Source organism: Squalius cephalus (genome assembly GCF_949319135.1).
Source record: "Squalius cephalus genome assembly, chromosome: 7".
Lineage (NCBI taxonomy): Eukaryota > Metazoa > Chordata > Actinopteri > Cypriniformes > Leuciscidae > Squalius > Squalius cephalus.
The window spans coordinates 22,451,867-22,478,721 of NC_137128.1; the positions used below are offsets into that span (position 1 = coordinate 22,451,867).

The following is a 26,855-nucleotide window of genomic DNA, read 5'->3' on the forward strand; positions in this document are numbered from 1 at the left end:
AAAATGAATCAGAGATGGCACTACTGGGGAGAAAAAAAAGCATCGCTACCTTTTTTTTCTCTCATCTACAGATGAACACATAGCGTTAACAGTGACATGCTACAGAGATAGAGGAGAAGGGTGGAGGAGGAGAGATGACAATATTTCACATTCGACACAGTGCTGCATAATGTCAGGTAAAAGGAGCAGTGGTATACTGCTAACAAAGGCAAGGTGCTTCATTTCCGTCGCTCTGTGGGAGAAAGAAATGACAACTGTTGCACCACTTACACCTGGTGCAAGAATGTTTTAGTCTCAGCATGGTTGCAAATATTGCAATTCAGAGACACTTACCTGTGCTGCATTCATTATAAACCTGAAAACTGAAATCCAAATGACATACAGAAATACTGTACAATCCAAAACATTTATCACAGATACACTGCCTTGTTACATGTAACGTATAATTTAAGCAATTGTGTTAATTTTATCTAAGGATGCACAAAATATTGGTCAGTTTTCGGATTAGATGATTTAATTTATCAGTATCAGTTGATATTATACATTTAATTGTGCAGCTGAAATCCTCTATTTTTACTTAAAGCATTTGTTTTTTATTTTATTTGGAAAAACTAATTACAATTTTAAATCTGCCAATTATCAGTCATAACTTTAAAGTAATCTTCATCTTATCGGTTCCTGCCAAAATTTTAATGTTGTACATCACTAATTTTATCTCACCGACACATTTGTGTTGCACAAAAAAGCCACATTTTACATTTACACACGTTTTGGCCCCTGCTGGCAGATACCGGTACCACAGCATTGATGTATTCGGACGAATATTGATTAGAGTAAATTCCTTACATTTTCCCCAAGAGAGACAAGAAAATGAACATTTCTAAAACGTTTTTATTTTAAAGAACTTTTTATCTTTGACTGTAAGTGAATCCCATACAGATTAAAAGCCTATTTTTTGGTGCGAGTCTTCTGGTGGTGTTCAGCATGAAATCCCATTACCTCCATCACACTGCCAGCTGAGCTAGGTGACATCAAACTTTACTGACAGTGAGCACCCACAACCGTTGCTTTTCTCTTACTGAACCCTCAACAAAAGGCGCACACACATGCATCAAATCTTCCCTGGACCGAGAAGCCAGCATGGAGCCAACTCAACCGCAGTTGATATTCCTCTTCGGGAAGAAAAAAGAAATTGCTCCTTTCTAGCCGAGAATCTGCAAAGTGCAGTGAAGCACGTCACAGTATCAGTGTGCAGACCCCCACACTGTAATTTTCTACATTAGATCAGTCTGCAAACATTCATCCATATCCTACAATTGCTTCTCATGATGGAGCTGATCTAGATCTGTGTATATATTGCATAACAGTACCATTAGCACACTAGATGGAGGCCAATATTTCAGTCTGTTTCCCTAACACACCGCTTCCCACACACAGACCTCACACGGCCGATCCTATAGGGTAGCGTCTGGCATATGTGGCGTCTTGTTAGCCCGCCGGCTGCTCAGAGGTGGGAGTCTCATGGACGATTTTAAAAGCACCTGACAGCACACGAGAATCCACTGGCTTTGCCCAGGGCATGCCTTCCTAAAAGTCCAGTAACAATGACTTTACCCAGGGCACAACTGCCTGGAGGCCTGACCGCCCGTCATTACCTTTCTCAGCGAGGAGCTGAAGTCATGCTGATAAGTTGAGTAGAAAGTGTGGAGGCTGAAACATTGATCAGATATAATGGGACGGAGAGTGCTTCTAACCCTTCAGATCTGCACATAAGAGTTGTACTTCAATCATTTAGTCATCGACGTTTCACTGCATTCACTTCCGCCTCAAAGGACTCCTTCTAAACCGCTGATTTAAACTGTCCAATTAATCGTGCACAGTGCTGCAGCGTAGATAGAGTACCAACGTGCACTTAGCACATACGCAACAGCATCTAAAAGGGGACGGAAAAGCCACCACAGTTGCTTCGGTCTGCTCTACACTCAAACAACAACATCCCACCTCAGCGCCGACACAAGAAACGTACACTTAAATAAACACAAACAAACCTCTTTAAGCTCAAGTTAATGAGACATTTTTTCCGCTTATCTGCTTTCTTAATGGGTGGTTGTTTTCCACGTGGCACTTTAGCCTCTGTTAAGCGTACAGGCCTTTGCTTTCCCAAAATGATCTCCTCTGAATCATTCTCTTTGAATGCTAGATGAATAAATTAGCCTAGTTTATTAAAATGCTTCAGAGAGCAGAAAAAACAGGTCAGAACTGATAGGAATCTTCAGCTGGAGCCAAATACGGCAATTTTCAGACGGGATATTAAAATAGTAATGGATGTCTGCGTTTGTCAGATAGAGCCTGTTGAGATGAAAGGCAAAGATGGTGCTGATATTAATCATGGGAAATAAAGGGCTCTCCTCTCTCTCCTTCATCTGGCCAATGAGGAAAGAGTGATTTTTTTCAGAATTGGTGCTGTATGAATCTAACATTCACTTTACTCATAAAGCAGATGCTCGCAGAGTCTTATAGAGTATTTCACGTGACAGCAATTTTTGCAGATACAAAGTGATCGGAAGTCATTCACTTTCAAAGCGAGTTGATTTGAGATGATATAAGCGACAACCGTACTCACATGACAATTGCACCACCTCCTAACAACCCCAATTAAAAACACCTGAACCAACTAATTAAGGTCTTCAGGCATACTAGAAACTTCCAGGCAAGTTGGAGCTAAACTCTGCAGGACGTTGGCCCCCAAGGAGCAGGTCACCCTTGTCTTGGGACACCCAAGACCCAATGACAAGATGGTGGTAGTTTATAAATCCCACTTTATTGGGCTCAAACCCTCTATTTTGGCTACCCGCTCAGGTCCTCGTTCTCTAAAAGCTGCACCACCCACAGCTCCGATCTCTTGCTACATCTGTCATTTCCTAATTCCCTCTTCTATCTAACATCCACAACTGATGCAACAGGATCCTACCCATACAGCGCAGAAGAGTGACAGTTGTAATTGTAGGGGCTCTCGTGCAGATTTGTCGGAGATTCTTCATGGAAAGGTTGACAGGCCTCTCTAACGGCCACTTGCTCGGCTCTCGTGGCACACTGGAATGGATCAATTAACTCAATCTCTCAGTTAAATTTAGACTGAGGGTAGTGTGTGGGTTTCTAGTCTGGCCTTCTTTGAAAAGAAAATGCATTTAACCCACCCACGGACAAACAAGTGCTCACTGGTTTCCCGGCTTTTCAGCTGACGCCGGGGAGACAGATGAGAGAGAGGCTTCTCAAGTTGCTCTGAGTGAGACAAATATTGGGATCAGATTGTGACAGTGTCTTGATATGAACTTGGAATCAATGTGAAATTACTTTCAAGTTTTCAATTTACGTTACACATCTACTTGTGCACAGTACATCAGAGCATAACCTTTAATAAAAATGTAATAACTTAGGTGGGGTATTTGTAAATGCTAACCAACAGCCAAAAAGCTACTAAAGCATTTTTAGGCTAATTGTAATACAGCCTTTATAAAACCTTACCAATAGTTAAAGTCAGTGTGAAATGGAAATTTACTATGTGTTTTCTAAATGCATCTTACTGAAAACATTTCATCCAAGTATACATTTCTTTATTCGGCATTGTGATTTTTCATAAAAATGTCACAACTTGATCTTTATGAAACGAGACTCTCTGGTGACGTATGGCAGACTTCCCCAATCATTTAGTCGGCTTAAACCGTGCCCGTTTCTTGACTGGAAGCTCTGCTGTAATATTGAAAGAACTTCCGTTTCATTATGACTTTATAAGTTATAGTTAATGGCTATAATTTATGCATTATAAATAATGGCAAAAATTACAAATAAGGATGATTAAAAAAAAGAAAAGTAACTGTTGGGATACTGGAAAAGTCTCCTCAAAAATTGCAGTTATGCTTCAGTCCAGTTCCATAAATATATCACATTATAAAGTAAAATACGTATATTTCGTTTCATATTGAGGTGTTAGATAAAATCATTCAATAAAAAAATCTGCAACTACAATGTTACGACATACCAAATGAGAGTGGGTGTTGTGAAGGTAGCTAGTCATTTAGTAACTCACAAGTGTTATTGTTAATTGGTGGCTCGGCCATTATGGTTTAGATTGGTTCAGTAATGTACACTAAGAGCAAATGAAAAACATTACACATGTTCTTGCTCTCCTCTGAGATGTTTTAGGAGCCCATCCATGCAGAAGCCCATGCTCTTAGAGTCAGAGAGTCTCTGAAGGTGGTAGAGAAACAGCACATATTAAAAATGGGCAACCCCCAGAAGAACAAAAATGGATGTCTTGAGAAATCCGGGTCTTTTTGTCAAGACAAAAACGCACTACAAGCCATTTATCAAAACAGCTCGGCAACCACCCTGCCACACCATTAGTGTTACACAATACACAATGGATTTTCATCACTTCTCCGACATGTTTTCTCCCTTCTTCACTCGTTCTCCTTGGCCAGTTACATCCCAGAGAGCAAAGCAATAACACATGCTATTTTTTGCTGAGTAAGAGTCAAAGAATGAAGAAAGATGTAGACATGAACGTAACCGGAGTCGTATGATACATCTTCAATGTCTGAGAGAAAAAAAGAGACCCAAGGTGAAAGTAAACAGGCTTGTATGGATCTTTGTGTCTGAGAAATCTGATATTTACAAATGAGTCTCAGCAAGTGTTGCAAATGTTTTAATGCTTTTTTTCTTTCTGTAAAAATGAAGGCGAATGAGTCACGTCCTGGGACAAACCATCACAGTTCGCAGTAAATGACTCAATGCTTCAGATGTTATGGTGGATTGTTTGCCAAAGAGGGAGAGGCAAGCGCAGGTGTTTTTGTGTTGTGAGAACAAAGAGGTCAACAGCAGTTCATCTGACACACACTGTAAACAAAACCTGTCTGTTGTTTTTTGTCACTGATAGAAACTAGATTTTACAAAAAATAGAAAAAATTCACAACAAATGTGTCTTGTAAGCTGTCCAAAATATTTAGAACAGCTGACCTTGTGCCATTAAACAAAGTTTACAAGTTATGACTTGTTGAGGTGTTATGGACTAGAGACTCTGAACAGACAAAACAACAACAGCACCACAAACCAGAGAGGCGAAGGTCACAAAGACAACTACAAGCTCTGAGTGAGGGATTTTATAGAATATAGCCTAACGTTTAAAAATGCACTGATATTACAATTCTTGGATATTAGGATATTATGGTCGAAAACTGAAAAATGGCAGATATTAAAATTCTGTGCTACTTTGTCTAGATGAATAATAATAAAAAAAGCCTAATCAGTTTTAAATACTGAGAAGTGAATTTAGGCACGACAACATTATAATGTACAATGTGAAAATGAATAATCATTGTGAGATTAGCTGAAGTGTAATTTTAATGATTACATTTTTTTCCCAATTAAATTAGTGTAAAATATAAAATGCATATAACTTCTCAATTAAATTAGTGTTTTTAAAGATTTTCAAGTGTTACATGACAACAAAGATAATTATAAATAATGAAAATAAAATTAATACATTTTTTATACAAAATATAGCAGATATTAGCATGCACAATTAATAATAATAATAAAATAATAATAATAATAATATTAATATATATATATATATATATATATATATATATATATATTATTAATATATATATATATATATATATATATATATATATATATATATATATATATATATATATATATATATATATATATATATATATATATATATATATTATATATATATATATATATATATATATATATATATATATATATATATATATATATATATATATATATATATATATATATTAGGCAATAACCAATATAGTACCAATATATTGTGCATCCCTAATACTATAGGCTGGAATTAATTAACGGCAGCACAGAAAACTTGCCAGTTCTAGGAGGTGGATTGAGCGCTAATGTGCGAGGTGATACATTGGCGTCTCATGCACTTCTTCACTTGGGTATGTACTTATGCAAATGAGAAATAAACTTTTTAATGCACCAGAAAAACCTCTGTCACCTGCCCATTTGCTAAAAACCATTAAAGCCCACAGTGGTCCATAGACATCTTTTGTTACAGTCTTTATCCCACTAGCTCGGTAAGAGGGAATGCTTACACAGGTAAATGAGAATCTCTTGTTTGGGGGGGCAGGGAAAGTGCAGAAAAACACACGACTACGCAAGTTAATTCTCAGCTAACAATTCAAGAGCAGAAGCATTTAAATGCCCCCAGTCTGAATCTCTATATCCTCGAAAAAGTGTCTACTTAAAGATATTCGTGGATTTCTAAATCCCTCCTAAGGATTACTATCTTTCTTCCATCTCAGTGCACCCACGTTTCTTCAGGCAGTTTTAAATCTCCTTATATTAATGCACCATGAGTGAAACAAAAAAAAAAAATACAGAGTAACAAGGCAGGGCATATGTATTAATGTTAGGATTTACAAAGAGCTGAATTCTTGAAAGGCCACCAATAGTGTGGATCTGTGAAATATTTAACATCAATTTACATAACACTCAAGGCTCAAAAAAGTTTTCATGTGGAATTAGATGTGTAGACATGTATCCTGAAAACACAGAAGACAAAGATTCTGTTCCAAACCCTACTGAGTTGCCTACCTAGACAGCATTTTTTAAGGGCATTTAAGACACACTAACCAACCCAGAGGCTGTTCAAAACAAGACAATTATGTAGCCAAAAAACAACAAAAACTACTAAAAAATCATTTTCGGTAACTGAAATAAAATAAAATATTAAAAGAATTGTACTAAAAAAACAACAAATTAGTATTAAACTAACTACTAAAGTACTTTTTTTTTTTTTATAAATCATTTAATATATTTATATATCTTTTTCAAATGATAGACATTAACTGAAAGAAAGGTCATAATAAACAATATTTTAATAATAAAAAAACAGATCAATAGCTTAGCAGCATGCTAACACCAAACTCAATTCTAATCAATTGTGAGGTTTAGTTGAGTCTCCAAGTAAAGATTTTCAAATAAGTCACTTAAGAGTTCCGATTTAGGATAGGATCACTAAGGTTTGGAGCAGATCCCAACCTAGCCCTAACAATGGCATCCAGCTCACAGTACAAACAGTGAAGTATGCCAATAAGTAATAAGCAGGTAGTACCTGTGCTTCTGGCAGAGCGATGTCCATTATAATAGGCTGTCCGCGTGGCTCCCCGTTCTCCAGGCGGGAGTGTATGACCTGGTATCCCCGGATCTGGCCGTGCTGCTTCCCAGAGAGTGGTGGCTTCCATGTCACGCGAATAGCTGTGGAGTTCACAGCCTCCACTTCGACTTTCCGTGGTGGGGCTCCTGGCACTAAAGGGGGACAGTTACATTTAAACTTTTAGGATTGTGTTTGAGCTGAAACACTCTAATAAGTGCTAATGAGTTGCGGTAAGGAGTTTGGGTAAGGAGAGGTATTAAAATATTTGTCAGTCAAGGAACATTTATCATATCGGTAAAAAAGCTAATGTGGCTTCAGTGAGAAGATTATTCTCAACAATTCAAGGGTCCAGAAGAAAGTGTAAAAAATCTGATAAAAATAAGAACTGCTAAAAGATTAGCAGGAGGTGATGAAGGACAATTAATTATCTGATGAGGATGTGCTGAAATGCTGCTCAGCTGATTTAATTCATGACGACCAGATTAGGGAAAAGCATGGCATCATTTCTAAGGGTGATCCCAGGACCAATATATAAGGATGTGACAATAGAGCAGAAGGTGGTCTAAGACAGGAGGGTAGGAGAATGAGAGGAATGAAGAATGAGAAGTGAGAAAGAGGAAAAAGGGAAAAAGATAACTAGAGATATTGATGAAAAAGATATACTATTGGTCAAGTTTGGAATAATTAAGATTTTTCATTTTAAATCCTGTTATTTAGGCTGCGTTTACACTGCAAGTCTTAATGCACAGATCTGATCTTTTGACCATAATCAAGTTTTTGTCCCGCTTGTTTACATTCACTTTAGACACGTATCCGATTTCGGTTTACATTAATCCCCACCCAAAATTATTCTGTTGGAGATCGCTTTACTACGCAGCATGGTTGACCCTCGGGTTTTGAATGGCCGTACTAAATTTATTTATATAATTCACGTTGTGTGGCCATGATTATTGACATTAAGAAGCTATCTTTGTGGGCAAACGCATCATCCTTGCCTTGTGGTGGCTTGGAATTCCAAGGGGAATCGGATATAAGCGTTTAGACGTAGGTCCAGATATACATCTGATTTAAAACCACATTTAGAAAAAGCTCAGAACGGATATGAAAAAATTTGTATCTTGTGTTTATACATGTGCAACATGTCAGATGCGAGTTAAAAATCGAACTTTTTTGCGCCAGTGTAAACGCAACTTTAGAGACAAAGCGCATGTTGTCTTGTAAAGGACCATGCAATGAGCACATCCGGTCTTATACTGCTCTCCTACGTTTAATAAGCTTTTCTCTTTAGCCTACACTTCTAAAAACTTTATCAGAAGCACTCAGGGATTGTCTGAAGTCACACGTGTAATAGCCTGTACCTTGTGCAATCATAAAGTACATGTAAAACTTTCTGTAGCACAACAGAGGAAGGACAGACTGTGAGTAAGAGTGAGTAACTGCTTTGAGGGCTGATGTCTGTGACTGCATGCCATGTCTAGGACAGAAAAATAATAAGCACGATATGATAGCATATGCAGAACAAAATGTTGTTTAAATTACTGGCTTTAATTTTATAATTGAACTAAAGCCAAAACAAATTATTAAAATAATATTTTTATGTTAAAATATATAAAAATATACACCGTTCAAAAGGTTGTGTTCGGTAAGTAAAAAAATCCGTTTTTGTTGTGTCTCCTATGCTCAACAAAGCTGCATTTATTTGATCAGAAACAGTAAAAACAATTATATCGTGAAATATTATTGCAATTTAAAATAACATTTTTTTACTTTAATACTTTTTAAAATGTCATTTTCTGCTATGATGGCAAAGCTAAATTTTGAGCATCATTACTCCAGTCCTCAATGTCACATGATCCTTCAGAAATCACTCTAATATGTTGATTTGCTGCTCAAGAAACATTTAATATTATTATTATCAAAGTTGAAAACAGTTGTGCTGCTTAATGTTTTTGTGAAAACCGTGACCGTGATTTTACGGTCACTTTTAATCAATTGAATGCATCCTTGCTGAATAAAAGTAGTAAATAAAATCTTACTGACCCCAAACTGTTGAACGGTATGCATAGTTGTTTTTTATTCATTATTATAACGATTTTTGAACAAAACTATATGCATATTTAGCTTGTAATTTCAATTGTTAAACATGCATTTTGTAATTATTTTTCCTCTGATTTCTTTGCAGTGGCTCTGGGGTCCCTGAAACCCAGTTTGAAAACCCCTGGTCTAGGCAATGTGGTTAGCTAACAGCTGGACTTCCTGGAAAGCTGTGTCAGTTGTTTTATTAAAGAGTAGGACAATTAGTCCATGCTTCAATGATAAGATAACTCTGAGCTATGAACCATGGGTAGAGGCCCCCTGATTTTATGGTGCTTTAAGAGGATGTCTCTGTGATATTGCTCCCTCCTCACTTATTAAGTTGTTCCAATTATAATTAAAACAAAATGCTCCAGTCACTACTTTTAAGGAGAAGACCAAGCTTTCAGGTCTAGGTTTGTTCAAGGTGAGGCATTATTTAAAGAATCTTACCACAACATTTTAATTAGAAAAGTCTGACAAACAAGAAAGTCACAAGCATACTGTGGAATCTATAGCAAATGTCACAGATGATATTGTTCATAACCCTGAATAGGAATAATTGTTATCCATGCTTAAAAGAAGTAATTCGTCAGACAAAAAGAGAACAGAAAGGTAGAAGCCAGCAATAGCCCAGCATTAGTAGTTGTCCACATAGGAGACTTCAGACCTACCGTCCTCATTGGTACGTATACGCACAGCTGTGCTCTCTGGGCCGGGGCCCACATCGGTGTGTGCTCTCACCCACACCTGATACTCCGTCCACTTCTCCAGCCCATCCAGCACATAGCTGGAAGCATCCGCTCCGATGTCCTTCACCTCGTGGCGCTCCGAGTCTTCATTGTTCACCGCCTGGTAGCTGACTGTGTAGCGCACGATAGCGCCGTGGCGACTAGCAGCCGGCGGCGCCACCCAACTCACCTTGATGCTGGTGGAGCTCAGGCTGAGCAGGTGCACGTCTTGAGGGGGGGCAGAGGGGGCTGCGGGAGGGGGCAAGGCAATGGGGAGGGCATCAAGCAAAAATTAAACAACTCAAAACAAGCTCGCTTCTGGACTGAGAGGTTGGGACAAGAATTGAGAACGTCTTTGTTTCATATTTTTGTCTAATATCAAATTAGAACTATACACTGATGTTGTGTTTTCAAAGCCATTTTGGTTTTAAAATTGAGGTCAAGCTTGGTTAAATCAAATTCATGTATTCATGTATTTTTTTTTTTACTTTGCTTTGATTTCATGAGGGAAAATCTGCAAATGATGCTACATCAAAGCGGTGGGATATTACAGCCAATCAAATGCGCCTCACCAGCAAGAGTGTGCTGTTGTTAGAACACAATGCAAAACTGACCTGCAATTACGACAAATACACTATTTTGGCTGGTGGCGTGTGTTAATTTCTCACTCTGGTCTAAGTGATCAGTAAGTCGCAGCCGTTTACTACTACTCTGTTTGGTGTTGACAGGCAGGGGAAAGGCCATCGGTTTGTGTTTTAACAGGCATTCACACATTCTCAGTCAGCCTATTGGCTGGGAGACAACAGCCCCCCGTTTGTCAGAGATCCAAGTGTCAGAGAGTGTGGCAGCTGACGTGTCCGGGAGCGTACTCGACCATGCTGTTAGCATCTTTTGGCAGGCTCTGTGCCACTTCTGAGTGTCTGAGATAAGCGCAGCACCAGCACGGCATATTTAATTAAGCCTGTGACGAACAGAGATCAGGTAAGCTACCAAATTAAATGTTCTTGTTCAACACAACACAGTCCAGAGGCATAAAAAAAAAGTCACTACAACAGCACAACAACAATTTACAACAATCAAAAAAAGCTAAAGGGCATCCGTTCATGCATCTCTACAGCATATGATAAACATAACTGCATGATAAAAAACAAAACAAAACAATAAGTAACTAAGGAAGTAAGGAGAGATGGCAGAGAGGAAGAACGCTGGGATATTTTAACATGCTTGCATTCCTTTGTTAACAACCAGAGCAGAGAACAGGAGGGGAAGTTTGGTGATGTCACACCATTCTTGGCATCCACGGTGGGATTGAGCATGAGGCGTCTCGCATCAGGCGGTCCTTAATCTGACAACAGTGGGAGAGCCACTACAAACGCATGATGCTGCAGAAGGTGACAAAAATACTGCAGCCGTAGCTGAACACGTTGACAGATTGTACGTTTTTAAATCATTTTTCCGGGGGTCCTGACAAAAAAAAAACTCAAGAGATCAAAGGGTCTTTTGAGTCCTGGAGGAGGTGATAGACCGGTCTCGAGAAGAACACGAGGCTGTGAGGGACTCAAGGGGAAAGGGAGTACTCTGATATGAATGTAAATCTTGTAGTATATACTCTCTGAACATTGTCTTTTGATACGTGGGTGCAAGTGAGAGAGGTTGGGTTATACACGAGCAGAGGTGAGAGTCAGTGTTAAATTTAGCACAAATGCAGTGTTTCATCTCCTTTTCTCAAGCAGGCTTCACTGCTCTGGCTTTTAACATTGCAGCAATAACAAATCACATTAATAGCCTATAAGCCAAAATAATGATGACAAAGGCACAAGCAGACACCAAACGTACCTTTCGCCCTTGTCAATGAATAAAGGTATTCCCTGGCTTACAGGTGTAAGATAATTAATTCTGGAGACTGTAGACAAAGGCTTGCGGAAGGAGGGGGAAAGAGGACCTTTGGATTGCCCATAGGGACAAGTTTAGGTTAGTTGATGTGATAAAGACAATAAAATAGGGTACTCACTGGACTGGGCGGTCTTGGCTTCGATGGGCTGAGTGAAGACCCCAAGCCCCATTTCGGAGCGGGCTGCCAGGGAGAATTTATACACAGTGTCCGGCTTCAAACCTTCAACAGCGTATGAGCCGGCAGGGTCGAAGGTGACGTGGATCTGAAGAGGAAACATCAAAAACACTTTCAATCTATGTGTCCTATCCACACTCCACAGGTTTATTTTAAAGTTGGAATAAAATTTCTGTTTTCTGTTTTCTAAATGCACGTTATTGCGAACAATTCATCCATGCATGTTAATATAATTTTTTTACCTTGTAATTTTTAATTCAAGTATAACTCTAAAATGTTCCAATCTTCTCTAATCGTTTAATCCTCTGAAAGGGACAGTTCACCAAAAACAGATCGGTCTGTGCAAGAAACTGAACATTATTTACAAAATTATTACTTTTGGCAAGTGGTCCTGCATCTATTTCACATAGGTTGCAGCATCTAGGATAAGCACAAGTAAGTTTGCAGAGGCTGTGGATTACAGGTAACAATGTTGTAAAAATAACGTTCAGTTTCTTGCACAGATCAATTGTTTCGCTTCATAAGACCTCAATGTATCACCAGGAGCCATGGATATTTATTTTGTTTTGTCTGTATATGTCTTTTTTCGACTCTTAAGTGACAGTAGCAATTGACTTGCATTATATAAATCACCAAGGACTACAGTTTCAGCTAAAAATCTTCTTTACTGTTCAAATGAAGAAAAAAAGTAACCTACAGCTTTTCCAATCAACAAACGATGACTAAGAACATAGTTTTGTTTTCCTTTTCAATAATCTGTTTCACTAATATGTACGTCATAATATGAAAGATCTTTCGCTACTTCTGTTTCATTGTGACTAACACATTAGTTCTGGGGCTGTGGGATGTATTGTGAGGTGGGCGAGGAAGACTTAGTCATCAAATCCAATTCACTTTCAAACATTTAATCTACCGCACTAATGATAAGAACTCTGTCCTCTTCTCCTTGTATGGTGATAAGCACGCCCACTGAAGTCCACCTATGCGTGTTGTGTGTGTGTATCAGATTCAATCACAGGAAGAGAGAGATTTTGAGTGAATAAAGGTTTTCATTTCGGTCTGTTTTCATAAAGTGTGAATTTACGTTGTTCAACAAAAAAATGGAAACTGACAGAGCACAAGCAGTTGTCAATGTTTTTTTGTGTTTTTAGCATAACAGATAATATTGTAGGCACATATTTTATCCTCATCTGTAAGCATCAGCTAAATTAATAAATCTACATATTTTTTTTTTTTCTCATTGTTTATTCAACATTTTAAGATTATGGGGGACAAAGAAGTTGTTCACTAAAAACATGGCCCTTTCTGGACTTCCTTTCTGGAAACACACTGATGGCTATCATGATGAGAGTGTGCATAAGACATATGATCTCAATGTTGATGAACCGACATCAAGAAAACAGATCCAAATGGCCCATTCTGGCATCAGTTAGAAGCACTGTCAAGTGCTGAGCATTGAAAAGTACATTCTGTTTTTGAAGCCAAAAGCACAATCTAATTCTATCAACTGACTGCAGACTTTTGCCTGCAGTCATTTTGTGAAATGTCAATTTTGGCTATCTTTTATTTGTATCCTTGGCCCACAGCAACAGCTGTAGACTACCAATATCAGGTCTGCTTGTAATTCTGAATGAATCAGGAAGGAACAAGCACTGACATGATACCTTGTTATCTGAGTCATCCTCCCAATATAGCAGCTCATATTTAATAATGGGGTCCTGGACCGGCCACAGCCAAGTTAACTGGATCCGCGTATCCAACTCCGCCTCAGCCTCAAAGCTGGATGGCTGAGCAGGAACTTGAAATCAGACAGACACAGACAAGTTAGCGACAACAGATACACAAGTATTTTTAAGGTACTGACATGAAATAAAACATGCAAAGTAGGGCTGGGTATTGATACACATTTCCTGATTCAATTAGACTCCAATTGAATTCAATTATGATTTTGTTCTGATTCTGATTCATTTGAGTGCATTCAAGTAACAATGCTAATTTTGCTTGTAAAAGAAAAGCTTAGCTATTTTTGTAAATTAAACAATGAACCTTCAAGTTCGCTATATTCTGAAAATATTAACAACAGGGCCCAATCCATCCATTATGTAATATAATCAACATATTCCATAACCAGAAGTAACGATAACTTGATGCTGATTCAGCAACCACTCTGAAGGATTCAGTGAGTTTATTAGAAGAATTCCTCAGACAGATTCAAATGTTAACAGAGTCTTTTTGAATTATCCTTTAAAAACACATGGTTCAAATGAGTAATTTGTTCATGAATCGGACTACACTGGTTCTGTGTGATTGGATTCATTAAAAAGAACCGGTTTGAGAGAGTCATTTGTTTGTGAATCAGCCTATACCTGTCATCCTGTATGTTTTTATTAACTAAAAATTACTGGTTCATGAGAGTCACTTCATGGAGTTCATGAATCGGAGTCATGTGTTGTTCATGAATCGGAATGCGAGTCATTTCATGGAGTTCATGAATCGGACCGCTACACTGTTCATACAATATGTTACTGCATGTGACATCATGATTGATTTTTACCCAGCCCTATGTATAAATACTGATGTATTATTCACTATTCCCAAAAATTCACCTCCTTGCTGTGTCTTGACCTGCAACACATCAGATGGGGGCCCGTCCCCTACAGATGTGAAGCCCAGGACACGCAGGCTATAGGTAATGTCGGTGGTCAGGCTCGAGATTGTGGTGAGACGGCTGTCGTCCGTGTTGTGTTTCTGCCAGGCACTGAGAGGAGCGTCCAGGTCAGATGTGTAGTAGATTCGATAGCCTCTAATCTGACCATTAGGTTCCTCCGGCGGTTCCCACTGCACCAACATGGTGCTGGCACTCAGCATACGTGCCTGGACGTGCAGAGGTGGGGAGGAAGGCGCCTGCTCACCCGTTCGCGTCTCAACCGGGTCACTGGGTGGCCCACGGCCAATGTTGTTGACCGCCATTACACGGAACTCATACTCGGAATAAGGGCTGAGACCACCAATGCTGTAACGCGTGGTGGCCACACCGTCCACTTCTTGGAAGTTGGTGTCCGAGGTCTTGGCCCGGTACTGGATAATGTAGTAAGACACAGGTTCAGGGTTTCCAGAGTCCCATGTCAGGGTAACGCTCGTAGCTGTGGTTTCCGTCACAATGAGAGATGTAGGAGGCTTTGGGAGAGCTGAGGAGTAGACAATAAGAAAGGAAATTAAATGGATGACAGTTTATGTAGGCTAAGCTGCCTACACGGTACACTCCTAAAATAGAGAAAGAAGTGCAATGTAAGACAGCGAGAGAAAGAAGAAAGGCCTGCATTCTGGTTATTCACAGAAAGGCAGACCGTGCCGCCTCATCATTGTGTCTTTAAGATTTGTGGCTGGACTCCAGATAAATGTCGGTGACATTCTCCAAGTCCATATTGATTGGTGAAGTGCAAAGTGCAATCAATAGAGGCAGCCACGATGACGAGGAACGAAGTCTGGCAGGGCTCGCCGTTGTCTGGTGGGACCAGCCACACTGATACAGCTCCAGACATCTGGTCTGGGTAAACACATGCTTAGAATAATCTAAAGCCTTTCATTTTCTCAGAGCCCACAGTAAAAACGCGGGAAGTCCCTAAAGCTCAGTCAACAGAGAACAAGTGTCCATGTTTTTTCTTTGTGTGCATTTGCCAAGCGTACCATACAGCTGGTCAGAACCTTGGGGTTGCAGATAGAAAATAACTTTTTCTGTTCTCTGACAACCTATTCAGGGTCTTGGGTAAAATAACAGTGTCTATATAATCTTTAAACCTAAGAAAATCGACTAAATGGACCTTATTTATGTTATTAATACACATTCTTGGTCTAAAGCCGAAAGTACACTTCCCTTGTCTTGGAAACAGTCCAATTGACGTAATTTTCGGCATCAGCACAGTCTGCTGATGTACTGGCTCACATCAATGAAGTGTACTTTTAATGGCTTGCACACTCAACAAGATGCAAGAAGGAGCAGAACGTGGAAAATGAAGCATACCTAGGCTATTACTGCAAAATCACAAGAGGATAGAGCGGTCATTTGAGGATCTTACCTTTGACAGAAACTTGTGCGGTTGCCTCAATCATACCGAGGGATGAGATAGCTACGCATGTGTAGTTGGTCGACTGACGGATGTTGTTGAGCTCCAGGACATTGCGCCCCACGGGCATCTCCTCATCCTTGGTGAGCTCCACATCACCAGCCATCCATTTGACGTAGGGCATGGGGGCACCTACTGCCACACAGGTGAGGTTGACACTGCCCCCTGGCATAACCTCGTGATTGGTAGGTGGGATGGAGAAACGGGGAGGCACTCTTCGTACTACCGGAACGAAGAAGAAAATGTGGTGTGAGACTCAGCATGTGTGATATTGTAGTACTTTTATGTCAACTTTTAATACAAAAACCATACACGGGGAAATCTATTGTGATTACTACATCTCTAGTGTAAATACTAGGACTATATCACTAACATGAACAAACTAACATGAAGTCGAGCTGACAGGTCAAACAAATTCCCTTCAAAGGCCGGGCTGCCACTTTTTCCATTTGTTAAAGCCTGAAGCTTAACAACTGGAGGCAGGAAGTCAATACTATGGCTCACACATATGTGCAGAAAGGGGCGATAAACCAATACATGCCGGAGGAAAGGTGAAGAAGGCATCGTAATGGTATTTTTTATAGAGTGAGACATTAAAATTCATGCCAAAGGGGAGCTTTATTAAATTGTGGATTTGAAGAAAAAAAAAAATCATCCTCGCTGAGAAATTGCAGGATGTAGAGTTTTCTCTGTCAGTTTATCGCCTGGTGGCACTGAGACCCTGGTCTGTTGTTGCTCAGTCCTGCCTGGATTCGGGAACCTGTCTGAGACCTTGTGAGAGATGTATTGTTCGCAGGGCCCTCTCTTTGTGAGCCTCAGATATGCAGATAAACCTGACATTAAAAGAGGTTCCCATGGAGACGAAAAGGAGCCTGCTGACACTGTGCAGAGATGGGGAGGAGAGAAGTGAACTATCAATGTGGGGGCTGAACGGAATTCAAACCAGTCTTGACCTAAACGGACTCGAATGCGTGAGGCTCTTGGTGTACGAGGAACTAATCCACAAGGATCAGCATAAGAAAAACATTAACATTTTCAAAGGATATTCTTTTATCCATGCAAATACTAGTAATGCATTTCACTCTTTATAATGTATTGCTCAGAATCAAAGATGGTGGTAGATACTAATGCTGAACTATTTACAAGCAGCACAAACTGGAGAGACTTTTCTCTCCTATTCTCTCAAAATAGGAGTATAAAACCACAGCACATTAAACAGACTCTTCCAATTTGTGTTAATGACCCACTGCCTCATGTCTGTCTATGGAGAAATGGCATAGGCAATAATTGGTTTTTGCACAGGTCTTCCTGAAATTGGATTCTCGACTTCGTTCTCTCATTTTATTTTCAGATAGACACTGCGACCAAGCTTGTTATTCTCCTCATTATGTTTGCATTGTAAAGGAAAAACGATAGACTCTTGAGCATTTTTTCTTTGAATTAGGCTATGTAAAATTCAAAGTACTCCAAGTCCACTGTTGCAAAGAAATTACAGTGGCAGTAGCATGTCTAAGAAATACAAATATTCACTTTATTGATTTCCCTGGAAGTCTGACACTAACTGTGGAAATGGACATACGGTGACGATGATTTGAAGGATAAGAATGGAAATTCGGTGCGGGTAATACAACAGAAGTGTATTACTATCAAAATAAACACTGATGATATTTATATTATAATGTTTCAGGTAACAGGGAACAGGTTGGTTACAGGAGCCTTTATCATGAGTCAAACCATACATGCATTGTGGGATAAAATGGACACTCAAACCTGACAAAAAAAAAAGATAAATTAAATAATTAAAAATATAATTACAGGTGATTGTTTGTCAAATTTAACGATTAAAACTAGTTTGGACTAATTAACATTGAACTGCTATCCCTTTTATTCCAGGCTCATGCAAGTCATCTGACACAACACATTCAGCCTGATAACACAGGTTTTATAGCAGGGCAGCATAGCAGAGGGAGTGGGATTGATAACAAGGGTCTCTGATTAAAGAGGGATCCAGATTGAGGTCTGCAAGAAGCGGTTAAGATTGAAAAGAACCAACCTCCTCGAGGGTCTAAGTGATGAGGTGAGAGTTTGACCAGGTGATATGAAGGAGATGAAATTGAAAGACAGAGACAAATGTGAGACAAGAGAACAGGGAAAAACATTTGTATAATTTCATGGTGGTTAGAAAATGCAATGGAAAACTGAATAAAGACAGAGACACACACTTAAGTTAGATTCGTATATACTCCACCATATCTCATACTGTAGGTTGTTAAATGTTAAAGGTAAATACAGGCCTGTTTAAGCAATACATTTGCTTAAACATAAATTTAACCAATTTATCACTGCATGTATGATGTCTACAGGGAACACAATCACATTGATAAAGGTCAATGGTAGACATTAATTCAAGGGACTAAGTTTGGTTATAGAAAGCGGTTGTCCATCTAGTTTATAACTTTGCATGTAACTATATTTAACACTCTAAAACAAAACTGACAATCATATTTTGCTGCTGTGTGAACATGGCTTAATTACTCAAACGTTACTCAATTTTAATATACCATTTAAAAGCTGGGGTCATTATTATTATTATTTTTTACTAAAATTAAAAGTATTCATTAAATTGACCAAAAGTGACAGTTAAGACATTGATAAAGTTTAAAAAATTATATTTCAAATAAGCCAAGAAATGTTTCTTCAAATCAAATTAGAATGATTTCTCAAGGATCATGTGACTAAAGATTGGCTGCTGAAAATTCAATACTAATAAGAATATCAAGAATAAATTACATTTACATATATATTAAAATAGAAAACAGTTCTTTTAAATTGGAATAATATTTCACAATATTACTGTTTTTACTGTATAAAATAAATGTAGCCATGGTAAGCATCTTGAGCATAGTGACTCTTCTTTCAAAAAACATTAAAAATCTTACTGACACCAAACTTTTTAAATCTTTTCTATATGGAACAAATAATGCATGGGGACAAGTTTAATTGTGAGATAAAGTTTAAAATATAAATATTATTATAAAATGTCACTGTGACACATAAAGCCTTTTCTAAGATATAGTCAATATAATATTAAGATATTAGTAATAGTCAACTTAGAAGTTTTTTCAACTTTTTTTGCTTGTTTTTAACAGACTTCCAAAAGAACAGAACAGGATGACTGACATATTATTAACATTTTCCTAACATATGTTGGAGGAGTAACTTTACTGCCATACTATACAGACAATTCAGACTGATTGAACATTTTCTGACAGCTGTCTCTGTATGCATGTGAGCATACATTTCCATATCTCCAGTGAGGCAGACAAGGCCACTGAGATCATCTAAAAGAGCCTTAGGTCATAATGTGCCACAAACTTGACACATGAAAGATGATGATGTCAGTTAAAGGCTTGTTAAGCATGCCAAGGTAACACTATACAATACAATGATGTGCATTAGCGATATTAACATTTATCTTCCTTAAATATTGAACAAAGGTAAGTGGACCCATTCACACAAGATATAATAAACAGATAGGCGGTTATGAAGTGTGCGATCACTTCACTCTATTTGATTTGTTATCAGTTTCAGGAGCAGAGGAAAGAGAGCAGACAGTGGTTGACAACTTTTCACTATGGAATAAGTGGCTGACAAATGAGCATTCACATATACAGCCAGTATACATGACTGCGATTCTCCCAGGTTATATAGTCTTCTGTCAGACAGATGGACAGAGAGTGAGAGAATGAGAGAGAGAGAGAGAGACAGTCATAGAGCATTCAGACAGCTCCCAGAAAAGTGCTGAGGACCAGGAAAAGGGAAGCAGCTATTGAATACATAGATCCACTGACAGGCTGGCAGTCTTAGACACCCAACTCATCTAGCGTGAGCAGATAAATGAGCGAGGACGGGCGGCTGAGGAATGGGAGCAGGATACTGTGCTGAACGCCCTTGAAGAGAAAAGTATGATTAGCCGTTTTACAGAGACGCTTTGAAAAACAAGCACCCACACCCAGTCTGTGATGGACAGATGGATAAAGGCGACCCATTATGCACCTGTCAACTCTGAGGAAGTTAGTTGTTGGTATAGCTACAGAAGTTCTTGTTTTTGTTATTATTATTTTGGCTGTGCACGTTACGTTGCTTTGTAGTGAAATGTGAGGTCAAGCAGACTGATTAACAAATTATAAATATTCATTTAACTCCATGGGGGATTTTTCAAAAAACTGTCAAGAACAAGTGTGGCTCTTCTTTCACCCCAAAATCAAAAGAAAATAGCAAGAAAATTACATTTTGTATAAAGACAATGAAGCTTATTAGGAATAGTAATAGCATTATACTATAAATGATGGGGGGCGGGGGGGAATATAAATAGTAGCATTATTTATTAATATACTATAAATAATAGCATTTATAAGCAGTAGGCTATTTCATCAATAAAAAGACAATAGATAATTTAAATGCAATGTATTAGAGAATTTAATAAATAAATAAATAAAAAGACAATATATAATTTGAACAATTTTTTTAAGTAAATATTTAATAAATAATTGAAAATATCACAAAAGACCAAATATTGCTTACTAATTTATAATTCACATAATATTTTCAGAACTGCATTAAATTTAGGCTGATTATAAATAAAGTAAAAATGGCCGCATTATTCTCAGTGATTAGATTATTATGTAATGAAAAAAAAATTTAACTTGTTTAATTATCATAAAAATAATCTCAAAATGCAAAACATCTTTTACATGACACTGTTTTCAACTAAAAACGGAAAACTTTTTATGCGTTTTGGCGGCCTGAAAGCACAAACTTTTGAAAATGGGTTTCAAAGTGCACGTTTTTTAAAACGATGTCGTCTCTGTGTAAACTACAAAACCGCGAATTTGTGAAAACGATGAGGTCATGTGCATGCGTATTACGTGTTCAGTCTATAGGCGAGTAGTGTTTCTTTACAAAATGACATCGCAACTGCAGCCCTGACATACATAAATACAGCGCTTTTAATCGTTTCCGTGGATCCGTGTGAACGGGGATCGTTTTGACCACGTTGTCATCTTTATGCTGAAAATGGGAAGGAAAAACTTTTCGGTTTTTAGGACATCGATGTCATGTAAGCATACCCTTAAATGTTCCTACAAACAGGCATCCTTTTTAATGCAAAATACAATTTAACCCCTTTATACTCAATGTGTTTAGACGCCACTCATAGCAACCTCGTGTGATGACGTCTGCAGTTTAATCCCATTGTATATAACATTTTTGGCCGTTTGTTTGACAGGAAGCATGAGAAGGCTTAGTCTTCATTTCTTGCGTGACAATTACTGGGTGGCACCGTAACGTCACAAGCTGGAGGCCATACTGGCAGCCAGCCATAAGCTCCCTGTTATTACCTGCATGGAAAGAGCTGAAGGGGTTGACACTCATAACAACAGCACTCCCAGAGTTCTGTTTCACAGACAATGCCTCCACACCATTATACCTTTAAATCCACATATTAATACTGCAGGTGTCTTCCGTGGCACTAACCTTCGGTTAACCCTTTTTGTCTTTTCGCTCTCATAACAAATACTTTAAGAAATATGCATGTTTACCTGTGCTTCAGTTGCTATGAAATCAAAACAGAGTAGGGAATGTTTGTTTTTTCTCTGCACGATTTTGTTCAACAAACTTTAGTTTATCTTGGCTCTGAAATGCCAGGCAAAGTTCAACACATGTGGAAGTCAAAACAAAATTGCAACATGGTCTAAACAAAGGTGTGAAGCATTGTTGAGGAAGTTGTTTTGATAGGGGCGGCACCTGGAGCGTGTCTCTTACCTCGCACGTAGAGATTGGCGGGGGCAGAGTAGCGCGTCCCGGCGCTGTTCATAGCTACACATTCGTACTTGCCCTGGTCTGATTCCTCGCTGTTTTCAATCTGCAGAGCTCCTGAAGAAAAAGAGAAAAAAAACAAGGGTAAAAGTCACCTCTTTGATTTACGAACACGATTATGAATCCCCTGACGCAACTTTCCCCAACAAACCACAAACTTTCACTGCAAACAATCAGTAAACACTCCCTGTTTAAATGTCAGACCTGTTCCACTGTGTATATAGTTTATTGGCCGAGAATGCTGCCTAAGACATGCATAAAGCTGATTTTGCAGGTTGAAGGAGTCTACAGCTTAACATATTTGCCTTTCACTGTCATTAGGAAAAGCTTTCGGGATATTAATGTCATTGACTCGGAGCCAATTACACTACAGCACATGACTTTATTACTGCTGTGGCATATTTATACCAGAATAAAACATCAATAGCACACAAAACTACGCAGCCTGTCTGGTCACTATAGATAAAAACTGTGCTTCATAAGGTTACATGAGGACAATATTTAATTAGTCTTTTAACACATACACTGCTGGTCAAAACGTTAGAATAATTAAGATTTATTTGAATGTTTTTGAAATAAACCAAGGCTTATGCTCACCAAGGCTGTATTTATTTGATCAAAAATACAGTAAAAACAGTAATATTGTGAAATATTACTATCATTTAAAATAACTTTTTTTTATGTAATATTTTTGTGGAAACTGTGATATACTATCATTAAATACTTTTATTCAGCAAGGATGCATTAAATTGATCAAAAGTGTCAGTAAAGACATTTATAATGTTACATGCTGTTCTTATGGACTTTCTAATCAAAGAATCCTGAAAAAAAAAAAAAAAAAAATTCAGCACAATGTTTTCAACATTGATAACCTTTAATTGAAATTCTATAAAAATCCAATACAATTTATAAAAATTGAACTTTGCCATGACAGAGAAACATTACATTTGAAAATATATTAAAATAGAAAACAGTTCTTTTATATTGTACAAATATATTCAAAATATTACTGTTTTTACTGTATTTATAATGAAATAATGCATTGGTGAACAAAAGAGACTCAACAAAAACATTTCAATTCCATTCCAAACTTTTGACCAGCAGTGCATTCATTCATTGAAGATATCACTTCAGAACACAAAAGGAGGCAAATCTCTCAATAATGTGAAACAACATTTAGTGCGGCAGATACTTTATATCTACCCATTTTGACATGGGCAGGAACATCAAACAAAAAATCAATCCAGGTGTCCTAACCACAGATACGGTGCTTGCTTCAACAAGACTCTGCCAGGCTCTTAATCTAGCAAAAGCACACATATTTAACTCTGGCAGTGCTGTACCACCATAGCATAGGTTATCACCTGCTGTTTACCCCTGACTACTTCCCAGCATCCCAGTGCTGCAGGGAAGAAATAACATGCACCACTAACCTTGCCCAATCTCCAAGTTCAAGGAAAACAGATTGGTGGTGTTTCCTACACTGACAAGCAGCAAATTACTAATCAATTCGGAGATTGCTCAGCACTGATTGCCATCACCCCTCAGTCCTGACAACACATCTGATTGATGGTGCCATATTGTAAAGTAAAGGGACCACAATAAAGAAAAATAATACAAAATCCCATCTAAATCAAAGGAGGAATGTGAAAATCACACTTTCATTCGCAATTATGTGAATTTAATATTTTTTTTATTTTCTTATTTCAAAGCATGCCTTTAACATCTTTGACAGTTACAGACACAAAACAATTACAATCTTTTTTATACCATCAATGCATTCAAAGTGTTCGGTATGACATGATACAATATGTTAAACGGATAGCTCACCCCAAAATAAAAATTCTGTCATTTTCTCAACCTAAATGATGATAGTTTTTTCATTTCTGGGAGAACTATCCCTTTATTTCAAACAGAGATGAAGTATGCCACACGGAGACATGCATTTTTGAAACAAATGAATACACTGCGGGACAAACTGTGTGTCTTGATGAGGACATGGAATTGTAATGAAGAGGATACATGTCCCTTATTGATAAAGGAGATACAAAACAATGAGCTGATTGAGATGAATTGAACACAAAGACCTGTTGTTGCGAGCCAGATAAATTAAATATCAGGTCCACGAACACTGAGATTTCAGCCAGTAAAAATCAGCAACCACTCGGGAAACATAAGGCAGTGTCAGCTTATTTCTCCTCAAACGAGCCAGACGTACTTTCAGATTCAAAACCTGAGGTGAGCTGGGTAACAAACAGACCTTTGTTATGCGCCATACACTTTTCCTCTTCTTTTCGACTTCTTTTTACAGTCAAACTCCAGGGGACCTAAGACCACTGATATTGCTAACCGAGTGAAGTAGGGTAATGGCGGATTTGTCAAGTACTCGCCTCTAGCAAGTGTGTTTCTGAAATTCATGTTTCATTCAGAACTGTGTGATTGATCGAATGCTCCATCTTAACAATCAGGGCCGTGCCCTCATTTCCCATACATACTCATTTTAGCATAAGTAGTATGCAAATTCAATCATTTCAATTTCATTACAGCCCAACTGGAATGTGAGAGAGACACTCTGGAGATTCTAAAGACGGCCTTCAGTCTTAAAACCAAACTCGTAGCATAACTTTAATAAGACTCTGGCCTCAAAATATTCACAACAAACGCACGACACAATAACTAGCAAGAGTCCAATATCGTCCCCTCATCCAAAGTATAGTTCATCTAAAAATGAAAACTCTGTCATAATTTACTTACCCTCATGTCATTCCAAACCTGTATGAATTTGGAACATAATTCTGTGGAACAGAAAAGAAGATATTTTGAAGAATGAATTTCTATGCAGTAAACAATGAATCTCAAAAGTTCCTATCCCCATTCATTTTTACTGCATGTAAAATGGTGACCAAGACATTCTTCAAAATCTCAAATTTTATATTCCACTGGTTTGGAGTGACATGAGGGTTTGTACATGATCACAGAATTTTCATGAATTATTCCTATAATATAAGTAAGTGAACCGCCTCCAAAATAATGCACACTTTTTAGTAATAAATACACTACTGTTCAAAAATTGGGGGTCAACAAGATGTCTTTGATAGAAGGCTGCATTTATTTGATCAAAAATACAATAGAATACATTCATATTTTGAAATATTACAATTTAAAATAACCGTTTTCTATGCCTATGTTTTCTACTGTCTTCCTTCAGAAATCATTGATTCTAATATGCTGATTTGCTGCTCAAGAAACATTTCTTTTTAATGAAAATGTTACCAGTTTTGCAGAATATTTTTTTGTGGAAACCTTGATCATTTTTTTTCAGGATTCTTTGATGAATTGTAAGTAAATTCATATGAAATGGATATAGAAATCCTCTGTAACATTACAAATGGCCTTACCATCACTTTTGATCAATTGAATGCATCCTTGGTGAATAAAATAATAAATTTCTTTCAAAAACTAAAAATTCTCACTGATCCCAAACTTTTGAACAGTATTATCTATTTCTGTTAAATTGGTTAGATATAGACATCAGAACACAGACAGGTTGAATGCCGGGACAAAGGTTGAATATGTACTGAACAAGCAGGAAATGACAGTGGTGGTGATGAGACGGGTAATGGAGGAGACGTTTCGTGAGACACATTCCAGCTGTCTTACCTCGTATCGGCGAACCCCCTAGGTGAAGTAAATTGAATGCAAACAAGATTGAAGAGAAGTGTTAGTAGACGAGAGAGATAGACAAAGAGAGATAAGGAAAACAAAAGGGAGGGAATCAAATGAAAGTAAGCTTAATTAAACAGAAAGGAATCAAGTTGAGCCAGACTACTGCTCTCCGAGGATTAGTTGAATGTTGGCTGTCTGGTGCAACAGAATTAGCTCAAAAAAAAAGAAAAAAAGAAAAAGATCCAAGGGAATATTTTTCTTTGTGGTAGAATTCTGAGATAATTTAGGTGCCTGCCAAACCTGATGCTTTAAGGACAATTTGCAGAGCTTAGGGAAACAATCAATGTCTACTTTTTTGTTATTTTTTATTCACAGCATTGTTCAGAAAATCACAGGACCATGGCAGGTTAAGGCGACAATTTTGGTGTGAGAATAGCAGAAACAGCTAGCAACAATTCTGTACACGTGAATTTAAGTCAACATGAAATGTCATTCGATAAATGATAAACGGCATTTAATTACTTATTTAATAACTTGCGCGCACCATTAGCATTTTTATTAGCATTAGCTTTTAGAAAAGCCAAAGTCTTGCTTATTTCAACAGCAGCCTAAAACAATACATAAATACATATTTGGCTATTGGCAAACACAGTGGTGTGCAGTGGTGTACTGCTATGAATGGGAAAAACTGCAACACGCAATATGGTGGATCTAATAATGGAAGTCCCACCTTCTAAATAAAAGAGCCAATCGTCAGTTGGAAATGTCATCGTGTCACTGCACATCACTGTTAGACGCTCCAGTTCCCACTGAAACCTGAGATATATGTTTTTTAATACTATTTTGAGCATAAGACACAACATAACGACAATGTCAAAATTTTCTGCTGATTTGATATGATTTATTTAAATGTTTTAAAGGCAAGCAGTTTGGCAAACAAGCAATGTGAGTTTGGCAAGCTGTTTTCAAGCCGAAAGGAGTTGGTTTTGCATGCCAGAAACATCTTTCTTGAGGTGTTGCAAATATGGCCGACCAAGTGAACTAATTTTCCTTGAAAGGGACTTTACTATTGGTTAACACTGGTTAAATCAACTGCTTGTGCA

General features: G+C 37.9%; 1 protein-coding gene across 7 annotated transcripts in view; it reads right to left on the reverse strand.

Annotated features, from left to right (window-relative positions):
• The window catches only part of ptprfb (protein tyrosine phosphatase receptor type Fb), a 191,476-nt gene that overhangs the window by 51,922 nt on the left and 112,699 nt on the right, over window positions 1-26,855 (reverse strand). For 2 of the 7 annotated variants that reach the window (XM_079875604.1, XM_079875606.1), the window contains exons 6-13: window positions 25,747-25,764; window positions 22,033-22,143; window positions 16,162-16,431; window positions 14,692-15,273; window positions 13,750-13,883; window positions 12,029-12,173; window positions 9,961-10,266; window positions 7,172-7,365 (exon numbers count right to left, since the gene is read on the reverse strand). In XM_079875604.1, the coding sequence (XP_079731730.1) occupies window positions 7,172-7,365; window positions 9,961-10,266; window positions 12,029-12,173; window positions 13,750-13,883; window positions 14,692-15,273; window positions 16,162-16,431; window positions 22,033-22,143; window positions 25,747-25,764 (1,760 nt within the window). The remainder of the gene's footprint in view (window positions 1-7,171; window positions 7,366-9,960; window positions 10,267-12,028; window positions 12,174-13,749; window positions 13,884-14,691; window positions 15,274-16,161; window positions 16,432-22,032; window positions 22,144-25,746; window positions 25,765-26,855) is intronic. The other 5 variants (XM_079875605.1, XM_079875607.1, XM_079875609.1 and 2 more) reach the window with 3 other exon arrangements.